The sequence below is a fragment of the Metopolophium dirhodum genome, chromosome 2 (genome assembly GCF_019925205.1).
Source record: "Metopolophium dirhodum isolate CAU chromosome 2, ASM1992520v1, whole genome shotgun sequence".
Lineage (NCBI taxonomy): Eukaryota > Metazoa > Arthropoda > Insecta > Hemiptera > Aphididae > Metopolophium > Metopolophium dirhodum.
In genome coordinates this window covers 23,440,889-23,458,574 of record NC_083561.1, presented here as the reverse complement: position 1 = coordinate 23,458,574, position 17,686 = coordinate 23,440,889, and the positions used below count along the sequence as shown (strand labels likewise).

At 28.0% G+C, this 17,686-nt stretch overlaps 2 protein-coding genes across 2 annotated transcripts; one reads left to right on the top strand and one right to left on the bottom strand.

Moving 5' to 3' along the window:
- The first annotated feature begins 5,090 nt into the window (after positions 1-5,090).
- On the top strand, positions 5,091-8,991 carry LOC132939143 (anaphase-promoting complex subunit 10). Its single transcript, XM_061006168.1, has 3 exons — positions 5,091-5,455; positions 5,521-5,668; positions 6,454-8,991. The coding sequence occupies exons 2-3, from the start codon at positions 5,542-5,544 to the stop codon at positions 6,891-6,893; spliced, it is 567 nt and encodes a 188-aa protein (XP_060862151.1). The 5' UTR covers positions 5,091-5,455; positions 5,521-5,541; the 3' UTR covers positions 6,894-8,991.
- A 204-nt stretch (positions 8,992-9,195) lies between these two features.
- On the bottom strand, positions 9,196-12,640 carry LOC132939142 (BTB/POZ domain-containing protein 17). The gene is made up of 9 exons (XM_061006167.1): positions 12,437-12,640; positions 12,219-12,359; positions 11,969-12,148; positions 11,786-11,905; positions 11,089-11,163; positions 10,853-10,983; positions 10,162-10,400; positions 9,912-10,096; positions 9,196-9,850 (listed from the first exon to the last, which is right to left on the bottom strand). Exons 1-9 carry the CDS (start codon positions 12,497-12,499, stop codon positions 9,395-9,397), a joined length of 1,590 nt encoding a protein of 529 aa, XP_060862150.1. The 5' UTR covers positions 12,500-12,640; the 3' UTR covers positions 9,196-9,394.
- Between the last annotated feature and the right edge of the window lie 5,046 nt (positions 12,641-17,686).

Below are 17,686 nucleotides of genomic sequence, written 5' to 3'. Positions count from 1 at the left end.
ATTAGCAAATTATTTTGAGTTGAGAATTCATAAAAATTTTTCTTTTTAAATCTAAGATTTGAAACTGTAATATAAAATTACTCATAAGTTTGTCTACCTTTATCAAAAAAAAAAAATGTCTACAAGAAACTTAAATTAAATTTTTATGAGCGTCTGAAATTTATATTATTACAACATTTTATATTCACTTGATTTCTCATGTAACAATTTTCTTATTTTATTGTAATTAAAAAACGAATGACTGTAAATACTTGAAAATTTCACTGAATGTTTATATTAGCATTTTCTATACACCATAACATTTTGAAAATATTTTGACACTTTTTGAGCTGTTTACGGACATTGTCTGTTTTCAATTTTTTTAGTTTTTTTTCTATAAATATCATTAAAAATTTTTTTTGTTGGGTAAAAAAGCGTGAAAATTTAATATAAGGCTCCTGATATATCATTTTAATAGCAGTTGAAAAATATTAAAAATACATAGGCACAATTTTTTTTTATAAGCATTTAAAGTTCAAATTTTAACAACATTTATCAAATTTATAATTTATTAATTATTTTGTAGTTAAAAATGTATATTATATTTAACTTTTATGGCTAAGGATTGAAAATTTAAAACAAGGCTCCACGTAAATAGGTTATATATAAATTACTTTATTCATAATAATATCATCAAAATATATACTTGGTAATATCATAGTCTGACTGACCGTTTTCGCTCAGAATCGTTTTTCTTATACAATGATATATCATTGAATTCAAAATTTAACACCATCCATTACAGTGACCCATTTGTAACCTACTGTACAGCAGAGCGACATCCACTTACCCACCTTTTTTTTTACTTAAACCTTAGTCAATAATACAAACATTGATTTGATTTGATATGATAAAATATAGTTATAGATTAATAAAATCAATTTTAATGTAAAAATATTGGCATGTTTATATTTATATATGTACCTACTACCTATATAATCTACAACACATTGAATTAAAAATACTTAACAGTTCTGTCGAAGAACTAAATAAAAATATTTATAGATAAATAGATAATAAAAAAAAATATTGATCCATCGTCTTTATGTTTGGTCGGTACCAAATTATGTGGTGTCTTTAAAAATGGCAATTGGGAGTAATAAGGCGACAAGCGTCGTAAAAAAAAAAATGTTAGAAAAAAATAACGATCCCCAAGAAATTGGTCTCGAAACAATTCATTAATCTTAACTGGGATAACGTCCCTCCCGTTGAGAGTTGGCAGTCAATTTAAAAAGAGCGCCCTATTTTAGTATCGGCAGTGATATAATACTTTTAAATTGGCTATGTTCGTTTTATGTGGGGTGGGCTTTACCGACAGAATTGGAAATATTCATTTTGAACACCATGTGTGTTTGGGATGCTGGATAACTATTACTTATATAATATTATGTTATGAGTTTTTAAACAATAAATTGATAAATCGTTTTTATCATTACATATAGGTACTGCCACAAATACATTTAACAATACATCTATTATCAAAAAATTACAATCTAACAATATTAATATTATTTTGATTTACGTATAGCATACCCATACACAAACGTATAATTTAAATTAATAATTTACAGGTACAGACCATTTATCAGCTATATATTATATATTACCCACTAAACATTATTAATTGATAAATAATAAGCATATCGCATATTTTGTACTCAAAATAATACATTTATACTAGAAAAGACTAAAGTAGATATCTGGTATATTATATAATATTTGGTTGATACTTAAAGAGTGCTGGGACCCATTGCGACCGTTAAGAGGACGTGCGTTATACCCATCATTTTATTTGTATTACAGCAGTTTTACACGAGTAATTTAACAAATTTACGTTCGGTGTAAGTCTAATAGATACAGTTTTGAGTTTTTGTACTTTAGTTGTTTTTATATAATAGGTAGAGTGAAATGTATGTCAAACGCTCAAACTTAAATATAAGATTATGAGAAAATGATTGTCCGTGAGTGACATGCCGTTCTCTTTTTTATAGAGAAATAATTATTATTTTACTAAAACCGTGATATTTTGATTCCATCGCCATCGACCATTTGGTCACCCCTGTACTTTGTAATATATTATAGGTACGACTCCGCCACTATACAGTATTCTCGCTAAATGATAATTATTGTGAGGATCACTGCGCAGTGCGCACATTAGGAAGGGAGCAAAGAGGTGAAATGTCACTCCTAGACGAATGTGAAATGATAGTAATTTTTTTAATTATAAAAAATAAACTATTTTTACTGATGATATATAATACATTTATATTTTATACTGCATTGTCTGCATGACATATTATTACATAGGTTTATCGTTTATGGTTTATTTATTTTGTAAATTTATTTCCTATTATTTATTATTTCCTATTAGTTTTGTTGGTTCTTTGTTTTTTTTATGAGATTGTCACCCCCCCCCCCCCCCCCCCCTAGGTTCTGTATTTTAATCAAGTATTGAAGTATCAATCGCGTAATGGGATCATACCACGCGGATTGTGCACCCGTGTGATAAGTTATAACTTATTATATTATACGATAACCCATACAATTTAATTATTGTTGTCTTTAAGTGGTTCCAATCTGTAAATTTTTAAGGAGTATTGTATAGGCAACTCATCCAGCCTGGTAGAATACGACACACCAACACGCGATCGGTGTATGTAATATTGCACAAAATATCAGACGTTGTACAAGGTACTTATTTGTTTCACGTTTGACTGTTTAAGGACTTGTTTAAAATTATTTTAAAATTGCTGCCAGGGCTAGGAACTTTATGCGCTAAAAAACAATGAAATATGTGCATACGTATGCACTAAAAAAAACCAAAATATGCGGTATAATATGCATTTATTATTTTAAAAAAAATGTATTTAAAAGCATAATTATAGAAAAAAAAAAAATTATTTTTGAATCATAAATATTTTATTTATATTTTTCTTTTGATAACACTGAATCTGTAAACCTGGCCGGTCATTACGGTCATTAAAGGCCAATTCTTATTTCCTAGTAAAAACACTATAAACCATACGGGCGAGCGTCGCCGACGGCAATAGTGACAGCTATTGGTAAAAAATAAATATTTTATTCTTGAAAACATTTTAATTAAATAAGACGATTAAAATGTATAATATTTATAAACATTTACACAATATTTCAACTATTACTCGGTATATACTAATCTACAACCACGTGCGATGTTGATAAATTTAATAGATATTAATGATAACCGTTATAATCATTCTATTGATTTTCGAATTTTGATGATTTTATGTTTATTTTATTTTTAAAATATAATGTACTACGTATTTTTTTCAAAATTAGTTAAAATATAAAAGAAAACTTTTCATTATATATTTATATCCATATTTTAGATTGTAAGCGGAGCGTGGAAGCTAGTGGTTTTAATTTTTTATCCTTTTATACATAATTTCTACCAGAAGGAGTGCTTTGATTTCAATTTGTAATATCTTATCTTTTAACAAATTGGATCAAGATGGTACTTTAAAGAGGTCATTTTTCTCAATAGTTATTTAATGTTACGGGAAAAACCACCGACAAATTACTAAAAACGGGATTTTAATTTCTAACGCTTTGTTTATCACCATAGAAACGAATAAAAAATTGTGACAAATTTAAAAATATTAATTCAACTTACAGGCTATAATAAAAAATAACAATATAAAATATCTAGACTGACATACCGTCTCCGCTCAGATTCGTTTTTCGTATATAATGATAATATTATATCATTGAATTCAAATTTAATACCATCCATTATTCAGTGACCCACTTATAACCTACTGTACAGCAGAGCGACATCCACCTGCCCGCTTTTTAATGTATATACCTACACTATAATTAACTAATAAGCAATAGTCCACAAACTATAGTTATAAAAGTAAAAAAGCTAATTTCATGTATTATAATGTATTATAAGTAGGTAGCCAGGTAGATACGGATGAAGTTTGTTTTGTTTTTTGTCCCGAAATACGTCCCTGGGTACCTACAGATTGATATCAATACACATTGGTCATTTGTAAATAGAAAATGTTTATATTTGTAGAACAATTACTGACGACAGACTAATCAGTAATCACTAATGATATAATATAAATATAGTACGACAGTCTGTGGTACAATCTTTACCGTATAGAGGTATAGTTATTAGTTATAGTCTGCTGGACTATAGATGGATTTAAAGAAAATTTAGAAACGATAAGAAGTTATAAATATTTCAATGTAGGTACCTACCATAGAGTAATTACTATTGTTCTATGATGGTAGGTACCGATCATGAACTTGTTAGTAAATAAGTTGATAAACTAAGTTTATCTTAGTTCATGGTACCGGATACCGATTGTAATAAAATAACTGTTATCGAAATGTAAAAACCCACAAGGCCACAAATCGATAATAAATCAAATATTAATATAAGTATTTACACTCCTGCGTTCGTGGATGCAGCTGCAACTACAAACTAAATTATTCAAATTAAATTAGGTATATAGGTACTATATTATATTATCGAGATCCCAAACAAAGAGGCCGGCCGACTTTTGACGATAATATATTTTTTGTTTCTTTAGTCTGCCATTCACGTCAATCTTGGTGTTCGAGTAATCAAATAATGAATCAAAATATGATTTGATACAATCCATGATTACTGATCGTTTCCTAATCATTCTGCTTCCTTGTAAACATTTTACGACTAGCATTTAAATATTTTTAATAATCTGATTTTAAATAATAAATCAATAAATAAATAATTATTATTTGTCAATAACGTATAATATGCATTGTTCACGAACCGCGTCTGATATCACGCAATGCACTTGCCTATATTTTCAGCACGACTATAATTGGCTATAGTTCATAAATGATTAATTTCATCCTGGTAAAAAGATAGGTACCTACCAAAAACTGAAAAACCAAAGTCACACGAGTTGGGTGTTGGTTTGTTCGGCTTATAAACGCACCTTGCCACCTCAGTTTTTTACATTTTTTATTTACATATTGATGCGTATTGTTGTTTAAGTTCGTTTGAAGTAGCGCCATTGGCAGTAAGTTGGCATCGCGAGTCGCGGGAAATTGTTATCACAGAAGTACCTATTGATAAGAAATATATTTATTATTTTAAAATTGAAACCGAATCGAATTATTCAAATGTTGAATATCGATCGACATTCAATAATCATTGACAAATCACAAATGATAACTTGTTGATTGTTCATAGTTAATTTGTTCCAGCATTCGGGCAACTTCCGTTTTCCGTTTATCGGTCAAAATAACATTGGAGCCGATTGTGTAAACTGTAATTCAAATTCCAAGTTCTCACACCGACTTTCCTACATAGTTTTCACTTGTGTCTATATTACTATTGACGTGGTTCGCTGGTTTAGTGTATTTTAGTATTTACCAGGTATGTATACATTTTTATACATTCCTAACTTAATATTAATGTGTTTCTTGTTTACTTGGTTTTAGGCTGACAGTGTACATATCAAAATGGCAACTCCAAACAACAATAATGCGTCTGATGAAGACAAAATTGATCCGATGAAAGATGTACGTGCCGGAATAGTACGTGAAGTGGGTAGTCAAGCAATATGGAGTCTATCTTCATGCAAACCAGGTAAAATAAAGATTGTTCTTGAAGTCAATGTAGCTATTTAGTCTATAAAAGAACTTGCTTTTCTTGTGTTATGAACTTGGAAAATAAAAAATTAATGGCTTTTACTGAAGTCTGTTATCACTTATCAGTGCCGGCCTGGCCATAGCCGCTAGAACTCGTCTGGGGCCCATAGCTGTATTTGTGTTGAGGAGCCCCGATAGTAGGTACTATGAGTATTGGATTTTGAATATTATATTATATCATACTTTTATAATTTTATTAAAAATTACTGATTTGAATTATAAATAATTACTATTACTATGTAGTTAACTTAAATATGTATTTTAAATAAGGTACTTTTAAAAAAATATAATATTATACACTACCTATAGCACTTTTTTATCATTTTATGAAATAACATAAATTAATAAATGCATCTGGGGCCTTTAAAGTTATTAGGCTGACACTGTCTGTTTTATTATGATTATTAAAGTTTACTATTTAATATTAAGCCTTATAGAAACATTTTTACTTACTTATTCTTAAATTGTAATACAGTATTATTGTTCATGACTTCATGAGTAATCTTAAGACTACAATTTTATGAAGTGGCATTACAGAGTTGTTTGATGGATCCTTTTTCACGGTTGGTATCGTGTATAGTTCACATCTATCAATTTTAGTGTGTCGGACATTCCTTCAGTATAAGTCATACAAATTCATAGACTTGCACAACTTAAATTCCTCTGACTTTAGTATATCTACGATATTAAACTCCTACATTAAATTTAATATTTTTATTTCAGGTTTTGGTGTGGACCAGTTAAGAGATGATTGTATGGAAACTTACTGGCAGTCAGATGGTCAACTTCCACATTTAGTTAATATTCAATTTAGACGTAAGACAGTTGTGCGTGATATATGCATATACATTGACTATAGACTGGATGAAAGCTATACACCTGGTCGTATATCAGTACGCGCTGGCACTAATTTTAATGACTTACAAGAAGTTGAGGTAGTTGAACTGAACGAACCATATGGTTGGGTAAGGATAATGACTAAAGATATCAATGATTTGCCGTTGAAAACATATATGCTACAAATTGCTGTTATTACTAATCATCAAAATGGAAGAGATACACATATGAGGCAAATTAAAGTTCACTCACCGGTTGAAAAAAGGGATCTTCTCATTGGTAACTTTAGCACAGTAGAAATGAGACAATACACAATCATAAAGTAAATTTTTTTTGTTTTATTATTTGTTTGCTAACATTTTTTTTATATTGTACAGTATAATATACTTTAGAAAGATTAGATTAAACATTACAATAAACATATTTGTGTAGCTACCTACTAAATACTAATTTCATTTTTGACGTGAAATGTTAACATTTTTTATTAAGTTATTATTATTCTTTATAACATATGAAAATCTTTTTTATGATATCTATCATCTTGACAAATTTTTTTAGTATCAAAAAAACTATTTCTTAATATCTTATATATTTTTATGCTGATTTTTATAATTTATTATTTTCTTGTTTAAATTTTTATAATAATTTATGATGAACATGTACTTTAAGCAATTTAATTCCCTTAAACTATTGTACTCTGCCCTTAGAAATATAGCCATATGGGTATTTTTACTAGGATCATTGGCATTTGACTACTGTAGCTAGCCTGATGAATTTCCATTCCTTTTTTCTGGTTATTCCTTTAGTTGCTCAACTAATCTATCCTTTGCTACTAAATTACTAAATAATAACCTACATTTTGACTGAAATGATTGATGATGTTTGTGTTTTTTATTTACCGGATCTAAAATGTGATTCGGTTCTACATTCTATTTCATCCCACTGTCTATAAATGTGAATTATTTATTTTTATGTCATATATTGACACAAATCAAATGCTTGATCCAGTGGTGTAACTAGGATTTTTGTAATGGGGGTGTTAATTATATATATTATACAATTCACATACAAACTATAACTTTGATTTTAACTTACAAAAATGTTTATACATTATGGTTGTTATGAATTATGATTAATAGATGATGATAATAAATTATCTATTGACCATAATGGACATATTGTATAAATATTTTTGTTAGTTAAAATCAAAGTTATAGTTTGTATGTATATTGTCATAACCCCCAAACAACTCCTCTGGATGTGCCACTGGCTAAATCTTATAAGTAATAATAATTAAATTATTGTATTTTTAAAATAATATATTTTTGTTTATCATTTATTTGTCATTCACTTCTTCATCAATTGTAATTATTAATTATTATTTTATATTATATCTGACTCTCTGACTCCAAAGCTGTTATTATTACTAAGTAAATTATGATAAAAATATATTTTATTTTAATAGCTGTGACTTTAAAAAAATATTTTTGCCTTATTCATTTCATTATTGTTACATAAAAAAATGTTAAAAACTGTTCATGTAAGTCTAATATAGCTATATATTAAGATTAAGATAGTTGCCATTGTATAAGTGTCGGAAGTATTATACAAATTATTTTCCATAGAGTAGAAGTGTGCTATGCTTTCTATGAAATGATGTATAAATGTATATTTATATGATAAAAATTATGTTAAATTAGTTTAAAAATTCACAGACATTAGTTTTCTTACAAATACTTTTGTATTTGAGTTTTTTTATTTACCAGTAATTTATTATTCAAGTATCCGTGGTTCATAAACTATATTAATGCCATTAAACAAATGTACTAATTAATAAAATATAATATAATATTACATGCGGTGAACTATTATGGCTGATGTTTCATATATTTTTATGCTTACAATTAATTGTTACCATTTTTTTTTTTTCTGGAAAAAAGTTTGTACTTCTTAATGTAATCAGAAGTCATAAAATACCTCAATATAAATTAATTTAATTCTAATTAATATAGTAGATGTGTGCATTTTAAATTTAAATATTGTAGAATAGTCTAGTTCTAGTACAACGGTTCTTAAACTGTGGTTCACAGAAGGCTGTTTAAATTATAATTTTTTATTTGTAACGGATATAATATATTATTCAATGTATCAATAATTACTAAATATAGAGTTAAATAATTATGTACCTAAATTATTATTTATATACTTTATTATTATTAAATAAGTATTGAAATTTTGAATAGTTCTAGTTTTAGTCATTAGTGGTACATGTAGTCGTGATGTAACCAAGAATACAGTATAATGCTTGATAATTTAATTAATTTAAGAAAGGGGAGTTTATTTTTTGAATTTGTTTTGTTAACAAAAACTTTAAACCACTAAGATTACTTTAATTGTTACAGAATACAGTGAATTTTTTTATAATACTGGTCTTATCATTTAAAATTACTTCTAAAAATAAATATTTTACTTTTAATTAAAAACTCCTTTATCAGTCATATTACATCCAGATCTAGTTCTTAAAATTTTAAAAATAATTATCTACAAAATTGTAGTTTACAAATTAATAATCATATATTGTATTAATATTTAATACCAAAGGTACAAAAAAGTCTGATAAATAGACAATTATTAATTGAAGAATTTTTATTTTTCAAAAGTAATAACAATTCAACAGTTTACTATTATTGCTCTTAATAGTTTTAAAAGCAAAACAGAATTATTTACAACAAAATATATATATACCAACATTAGGTAAAGAACATTATCACAGAAACATTGAAAACAAAAACAAAACTTAAATAAAATTCCTTTGACTTAAAATCTGTTAAATGTGTACATGTTGTATTCTAGTTCCAATGTGAGTATCAGTCAGACCTGGTATAATAGGAGTAATTATAACATGGAACTTTAATGGAATCCTGTCTGACATAAAGTATGAGACATTAGTATCATTAATGTGGATTAAGTCTTCATTGATTGTCGGTTGATTAACTGCATCATACACCATCAAATCATCGATAGTTATCAGATTTTGATTAGTGTCAAACAATACAACCTTTTGTACAACAGTCACAACATGAACAATTTTATTCTGAACCGCATACACCAGAATGGCAACACGGACATGACGAGCAACTTTTCCAATATCTTCCGGTCGTAATTTCATTTTAATTGTTGCGCGCACAGTTTTAATAATTACTTCTGGCAACTCTATCGAACCACGCCAAGACATCAACATTGCCTTGCCAAAACACATACCTTTCAAGTACATTTCTATTTCCTGTTATAAAAAAAAAGAATTTTAATTAGTAATAATTATTATTGGTAGTAATTGTACTGACCCAATTAGATTCTTCGTCAACTTCTCGTTCTCGGTCAAAAAGATTGCTACGGGTCACAATGTCTCGCTTTATAGATTGGTAGTTTGGGATAGTTTTTGTGCGTACTCTAAAAGAATTTCCCCATCTTTCACAAGTATACAATCTTGGTGTACATTCTAATATATGTTCAGCATCTGATCGTTTTTCTGAAAAAGAAAATAAGGTAATAAAAATAATATGGTAATAATTAAATTAATTATAAAAAATATACCCATCTTAACCAAATTGTACTCCATGGCTGCAGCCATTTTATCAACAAAAAAGTCTTTATTCTGTTTGACAACAGGTACCATTAACAATTGGGCCATCTGTCTAGGAAGAATCATTGGATATCTAATGAATGACATAACATGTTCTGTTAAGGAACTCATGTAATCTTCAATTGCATCTGGATCATTGCATTCGAGTAGTTTTTCTGCAGACTGATAGTTTAACCATGATGCAACACATCTATGAACAATTTATATATTATAATATATTGTAGGTTTAATCAATAATTAATAATCAGTGGCATAATTAGAGGTTGAGGGTGCTTATGGGGCTAAGTTCCTCCCAATTTTTTTTTTTACTTCATCACAAACTGAAAACATAAAACATTTTACTTTATGTTGTTCACATTTAGTTAAGTAGCAGGGAGGAGGTACCTGTAGTTAATTTTATATTTTAGAATATATTAACATCAAAAGACACATTGCACATATCCAAATGATACACGATAAATTAACAGGAGAACATTTATCAGTTAATTATTCATGAAGTGTATAATGTATATGACTTAGTGTTGCAGAGCAGAGCTCTTGTAGTTTACATTTGGTTGATAATATTACTGTAAGGCTCTGACTTCTCTCCGCCGTAAGCTAATTGTACCATTGGTAATATTAAAATTAAATTAAAACATTTACCCAAACAACTGCATTTCATCATGTATCACAAGATCTGACTGTTTCAATAGACCAACAAGAATATCGCATTGAAATGTATTGAAGCATTTGATACAAGAATCAAGATTCCATTTTATATAATTTCTGCATGCCTAATTGTATAATTTGTATTAGTATTATTCTACATTGGTAATATAAATTAAAAATCATTTATCCATAAAAATTATTTTAAAAAAAACATAAAATTATGATCTCACTTTAAGTAATTTATTCCATGGTGGCTTAATATCCATACACTCAGTATCTTGCCAAATTTTACAATAATATAATGCCTGAAACAAATTGAAATAAATTAATCTTTATGCGGTATATTTTAATTTTACCGGACACCATTTTTTTTATTAAAAAATATATATAGTTAAGCATGTTGAAAACGATGGTGGAGTCAGAATTTGGCGGTCACTTAGTTTTTAAGTCCGAGGGATGTTTTTGATTTTAATTGTTTGAGCGAGCGAGTGACCATGCGCTGTATATATATCAAAATACTATAAATTTCAATTAGCTATAACTTTAAAACTAAGTCCGTCCGTCAAATTCTGACTTCACCATCGTTTTCAGCATGCTTAACTACAAACATTTAAACAAAAAAATTTTAAAAAAAGGTGTCTGGTAAAACAGAAAAGTTCCTTTAATGTAATTCATTAAAGTTTGTAAATCATAAACTATAATTGAAACATATTTCATTTAAACAACAATAACAATGTAAAATTAAAAGATTATCAGAAATTTGTATCTAAATATTTTAAACGTAATATTAACAATATATAGAAAATACAACATCCAAATAAATACTTTTTAGGAATAAAATCATAATATAATCATAAATATGAAATTTAAAATATTTTATCTTATATTACAATACAATTTAATAAGATAGATCAAAGTAATATTTACGTTAATTGTAGTTGGTTGATTTAATGACAACACATATTGAAACCAAGTTACTAATTGACCCTGGTCCGCAGCGTCAGCTATATGTTCACACATATATTCAACACATAGTGCTGTAAGATCCTAAAATATTATGTTAAATTATTGTAATTTTTGCAAAATTGATCTATTAACTGTACTGTATACCTTGACATTATACTTGTCAGCCAACACCAGCATTGGCATAATATTAGACTGTTCGAGTGTTATTACACCAGTATAAAAGTATTGTAGAAAAACTGGAAATACTTCGATACACTGTGGCACTTCTTGTAGCTCAATGACTTCTTGATGCGAGTCACTCCATGTTGAGTTCATCAACATAGTCTGTCAAGTGAATGTAATAAATATTTCAAATTTTACAAAACATTTTAATTAATTTTGCACTGAAAATCACCTCAAACACATCGCTGGATATACATAACATGAAGCGGTGAGCAGGATACGATATTCCACCCACGACAAGAGTAATATCATTTAAAAGTTTGTTGGCGTAGACATTTTGAATTTTTTTCAACAGTGCATTTGAATTATCATTCTAAATGGGAACGTACATAGTTTTTAAAAATCACAACATACTAACAATTTATAATTATTATGATATAGGTAACTCACAACATTAGGCATGGCATATGAATGATCCATTTCACATTCTGCAGACATTCTTCGTCGCTTCATTCCCAATCAATAAAACTAATAAATGCGGTTGTAAGAATATATTGAAATTAAATCATAATTTATAATAATAATTACTGCAACATTTCATTACTAAAGAACAAAAATCGTTTTTTGATTGGTTTTAATCTCTATTATTACAAATTATTAAATTTCTTATCAAGCCCGAGAATCGTGATAACATAATCAATAGAAAAACCACAGAATAAATTCTGGGGAAAAACTAAAAATAATTCATTGAATAACTTGTCAATTGTCAGTGAAATAATACCTATATAAATATCAATAAAATTTTATTTGTTGGGTAAAAAAGCGTGAAAATTTAATATAAGGCTGCTGATATATCGTTCTAATAGCAGTTAAAAAATATTAAAAATACATTGGCTCAATTTTTATTTATAAGCATTTAAAGTTCAAATTTTGACAACATTTATCAAATTTATAATTTAATAATTATTTTGTAGTTAAAAATTTATATAATGTTCAACTTTTGTAGCTAAGGATTAAACATTTAAAACAAGGTTCCTCGTAAATAGGTTATATATAAATTACTTTATTCACTATAATATCATCAAATATACTTGGTAATATCATAGGCTGACGGACCGTTTTCGCTCAGAATCGTTTTTCTTATACAATGATATTATATCATTGAATTCAAATTTAACACCATCCATAACAGTGACACACTTGTAACCTACTGTACTATCCACTTACCCACCTTTTTTTAATTGACCTCCCTTTTTATTTAATTCCTGATAAACGAGTTTTGGATAAGTACCTACCTACATAATAGGTAACTGTCCTTCCTATATTAATTAAAAACTATTTTTAACACGATGTATTTACTTATTATTTTTGTCTTTTAGTTTATCTAATTTTGTATGATTAAAATATGTTTCCTTTATACCCAAATAATTTTTAAGTACCTACAAATAATATAGAACTCAATTTTATTTTAACAATAAATACTTTTATTAATACAGTGTTGACTTTGTAGATGGGTAGTAATAAATTAACTGTACATTCAGGATTACATGCATTCAGGTGAATAATTATAAGATTGCAATGATAGATGTAAGATGTAAGATGTATTGTTGATTCATCAATACGATGCTGGGTGGACTTGAGGACTTCCCATGTTCAGCGACCGGCGTCGACCCGTTTTGCGGCACAGCGGAAACTTCCTACAGCTGACTGTTCGACAAAGACACTGTAATATTATTTGAAAAATATTATTTCTACTTAATCGTAATAACTGGGTATAATGAGTTTAATATTATATTATATTACAATAAATATTAAGTACCTATATTATTAGCTTCTAATAATTAGACGTCATTTTTGTAGATATTGATCCGGACAAAATGATGCTGGCCCAGCGCTAGGCCACGGTTTATGCTGTACCTATCCGATGAAATTGTTGGAGACTCTTTCAAACTGGGCAATCTGATAAACGGTGACGTGATCGTTACTTCGCGGCCATCATAGGGTAGACCAGAATTCACAAAAATGTAGGTCATCGGGCTGTCGGCTGTATGTATGATAAAGTCCTGGAAGTGGGAATTGCAATAGCCCCTAAAATGCTGTTACACCTCAACCTTAATAAAAACAAAGAATGATTAAACAATGGCAACGGAATTGGCCTACAAATCTGAAAATAAGTTTATGGACAGATAACTTCTCAACGTAATATTATGACCGATCCAATAATAACTTTCCATAGGTACATCAGACCTATGTGCGACGGCTGCTCACCAACGTATCGACATCCACCAGATAACTTTGGTAAGTTTTCAAACTATACCGCTCATTCTTGCGGAATGCTAAAGAAAATTAATTTATTAGATAAATATTATACTATAACAATTTTTAAATATAGACGTTTTCAACTCACAGTTATGCAGATGGATGTCGACCGGTTTGGGAGCGACGTCTGATACGCCATTGTTCTAATGAATTCAAACATAAATAATATATTATTATAATATTTTTATATGTATATAGGTACCTACGGTTAGGTATATTAAATTAATTAAGTAGGTACTATATTAATATAGTCTATTAATTATTTTTTTACTATGCTTTTATTGTATTAAAATATACACAATGACTTATAACTTACATTATTGGACCGGACATACAGCAACGTCGAGTTGCGGTACCTGTCTATAAACACATTTTCATCAACAAAATATAATATAAAATATAAAGTAAAGAAATGCATAAAGAAAAAACTGTATTTATTCATACAATTTTGAAATCAAAATCAAAAAAAACATTAGAACAAGATAATGCTTTCTTGATAAATTAAAAATATTTGAAGATTTTATTTGTCATACGTTTACATGGCAATAGTAAAATTCTATTAAACCTATTAAGTACGTCAACAACATTTATTAATATGACAAATATTTAAAATTTCAAAAAAGGGGGACCATCGTGTTAATACCCCTCACTTTGTTTTTTGGATAGCGCTGGGAGTTTTTGTGCAAAAACGTCGGGACCTAGTGCACATTTCTGCACAAACGATGCACAAACGTTTGGCACCTTAAAAATTACAATTTTTCCAAAAAGAGGGTGTCTCGTTTCAATGGCCCCCCACTTTGTTTTTTGGATAGCGCTGGGAGTTTTTGTGCACAAACGTTGGGACCTGGTGCACATTTCTGCACAAACGATGCACAAACGTTTGGCAAATTCAAAAATCCAAATATTCAATGTGGGGGGGGCTACCGTTTCAAAGGCCCCCCCATTTTGTTTTAGGGATAAAGCTTTCAGTTTTTGTGCACAAACGATTGGACTTGGTGCTCATTTCTGCACAAACGATGCACAAACGTTTGGCGTGGTCAGAAGTTCAAATTTTGAAAGTGGGGGGGGGGGCATTGAAATGGACCTACTCAAAATTATTTGCTAATTTTCGTGAGTTTTCAGTATTTTGTCAACATTTGAACTTTAAATGCTTATAAATAAAAACTGTGACTAAGGATTTTTAATTTTTTTCATCTGCCTTTGAAACAATAACTTAGGAGCCTTCTATTACATTTTCAAGCTTTTTTACTCAACAGATAAAATTTTATTGATATTTATAGAAAAAAAAACTAAAAAAATTGAAAATGACAATGTCCGTAAGCAGCTCAAAAAGAGTCAAAATTTTATGGTGTATAGAAAATGCTAATATAAACATTCAGTCAAAATTTCGTGTCTCTACGGTCATTTGTTTTAGAGTTACACCAAAAACCAAAATCGATTTTCTCGAAAACAGATCTTGCGTAAAAATTCCCGTTTTTCCTTAATTTTTCTTTTGTTTTTCACGTCGCTTTTGAAAACTACTGGGAAATTTTTACTTTTGACCCCCCAAAGTACCAACTAGATTCACTTTTCTATCAGAAAAATTACTGTTGAAGAATATCCAAGCACTTTTACTGTCCTAAAAGGTGATGACAGACACAAAAATAAAAAAAAAACACACATCATTGTAAAATCAATACATTCATCGCTTCGCTCAGAATCTAAAATAAATAAAAAATAAAAAAGGTGGATAAGTGGATGTCGCTCTGCTGTACAGTAGGTTACAAGTGGGTCACTGTAATGGATGGTGTTAAATTTGAATTCAATGATATAATATCATTGTATAAGAAAAACGATTCTGAGCGAAAACGGTCAGTCAGCCTATGATTTTACCAAGTATATTTGATGATATTATTGTGAATAAAGTAATTTATATATAACCTATTTACTCGGAGCCTTGTTTTAAATTTTCAATCTTTAGCCATAAAAGTTAAACATTTTATACATTTTTAACCACAAAATAATTAATAAATTATAAATTTGATAAATGTTGTCAAAATTTGAACTTTAAATGCTTATAAAAAAAAATTGTGCCTATGTATTTTTAATATTTTTCAACTGCTATTAGAACGATATATCAGGAGCCTTATATTAAATTTTCACGTTTTTTACCCAACAAATAAAAATTTATTGATATTTATAGAAAAAAAAACTAAAAAAATTGAAAACTGACAATGTCCATAAACAGCTCAAAAAGAGTCAAAATATTTTCAACATTTTATGGTGTATAGAAAATGCTAATATAAACATTCAGTGCAATTTTCAAGTATCTACAGTCATTCGTTTTTTAATTACAATAAAATAAGAAAATTGTTACATGAGAAATCGAGTAAATATCAAATGTTGTAAAAATATAAATTTCAGACGCTCATAAAAATTTAATTTAAGTTTCTTCTAGTCATTTTTTTTTTGATAAAGGTAGACAAACTTATGAGTAATCTTATATTACATTTTCAAATCTTAGATTTAAAAAGAAAAATTTTTATGAATTCTCATCAAAATAATTTGCTATTTTTCGTGATTTTTCCGTATTTTGTCAAAATTTGAACTTTAAATGCTTATAATTAAAAACTGCGACTAAGGATTTTTAATTATTTTCATCTGCCTTTGAAACAATAACCTAGGAGCCTTCAATTAAATTTTCAAGCTTTTTAAATCAACAGATATAATTTTATTGATATTTATAGAAAAAAAAACTAAAAAAATTGAAAACTGACAATGGCCGTAAACAGCTCAAAAAGAGTCAAAATATTTTGTAAATTTTATGGTGTATAGAAAATGCTAATATAAACATTCAGTCAAAATTTCATGTCCCTACGGTCATTTGTTTTAGAGTTACACCAAAAACCAAAATCGATTTTCTCGAAAACAGATTTTGCGTAAAAATTCCCGTTTTTCCTTAATTTTTCTTTTGTTTTTCACGTCGCTTGTGAAAACTACTGGGAAATACAGTCATACGTTTTTTAATTACAACAAAATAAGAAAATCGTTACGTGAGAAATCGAGTGAATATCAAATGTTGTAAAAATATGAATTTCAAACGTTCATAAAAATTTAATTTGACTTTCTTGTAGACATTTTTTTTTTGATAAAGGTAGACAAACTTATGAGTAATTTTATATTACATTTTCAAATCTTAGATTTAAAAAGAAAAATTTTTATGAATTCTCAACTCAAAATAATTTGCTAATTTTCGTGATTTTTCAGTATTTTGTCAAAATTTGAACTTTTAATTTTTTTCATCGAAAAATGTCCGTAAACAGCTCAAAATAAGTCAAAATATTTGGAAAATGTTATGGTGTATAGAAAATGCTAATATAAGCATTCAGTCAAAATTTAATG

What these genes read in the sequence shown, in the direction of transcription:
- LOC132939142 (XM_061006167.1), bottom strand. Translation starts at nt 12,499, where the DNA reads ATGAAGCGACGAAGAATGTCTGCAGAATGTGAAATGGATCATTCATAT. An exon ending in CTGACAAGTATAATGTCAAG is followed by an intron (nt 11,906 to 11,968) that starts GTATACAGTACA and finishes ATAATATTTTAG; the next exon opens with GATCTTACAGCACTATGTGT. An exon ending in ATCAACCAACTACAATTAAC is followed by an intron (nt 11,164 to 11,785) that starts GTAAATATTACT and finishes AATTTGTTTCAG; the next exon opens with GCATTATATTATTGTAAAAT.
- LOC132939143 (XM_061006168.1), top strand. Translation starts at nt 5,542, where the DNA reads ATGGCAACTCCAAACAACAATAATGCGTCTGATGAAGACAAAATTGAT. An exon ending in TCTATCTTCATGCAAACCAG is followed by an intron (nt 5,669 to 6,453) that starts GTAAAATAAAGA and finishes TTTTTATTTCAG; the next exon opens with GTTTTGGTGTGGACCAGTTA.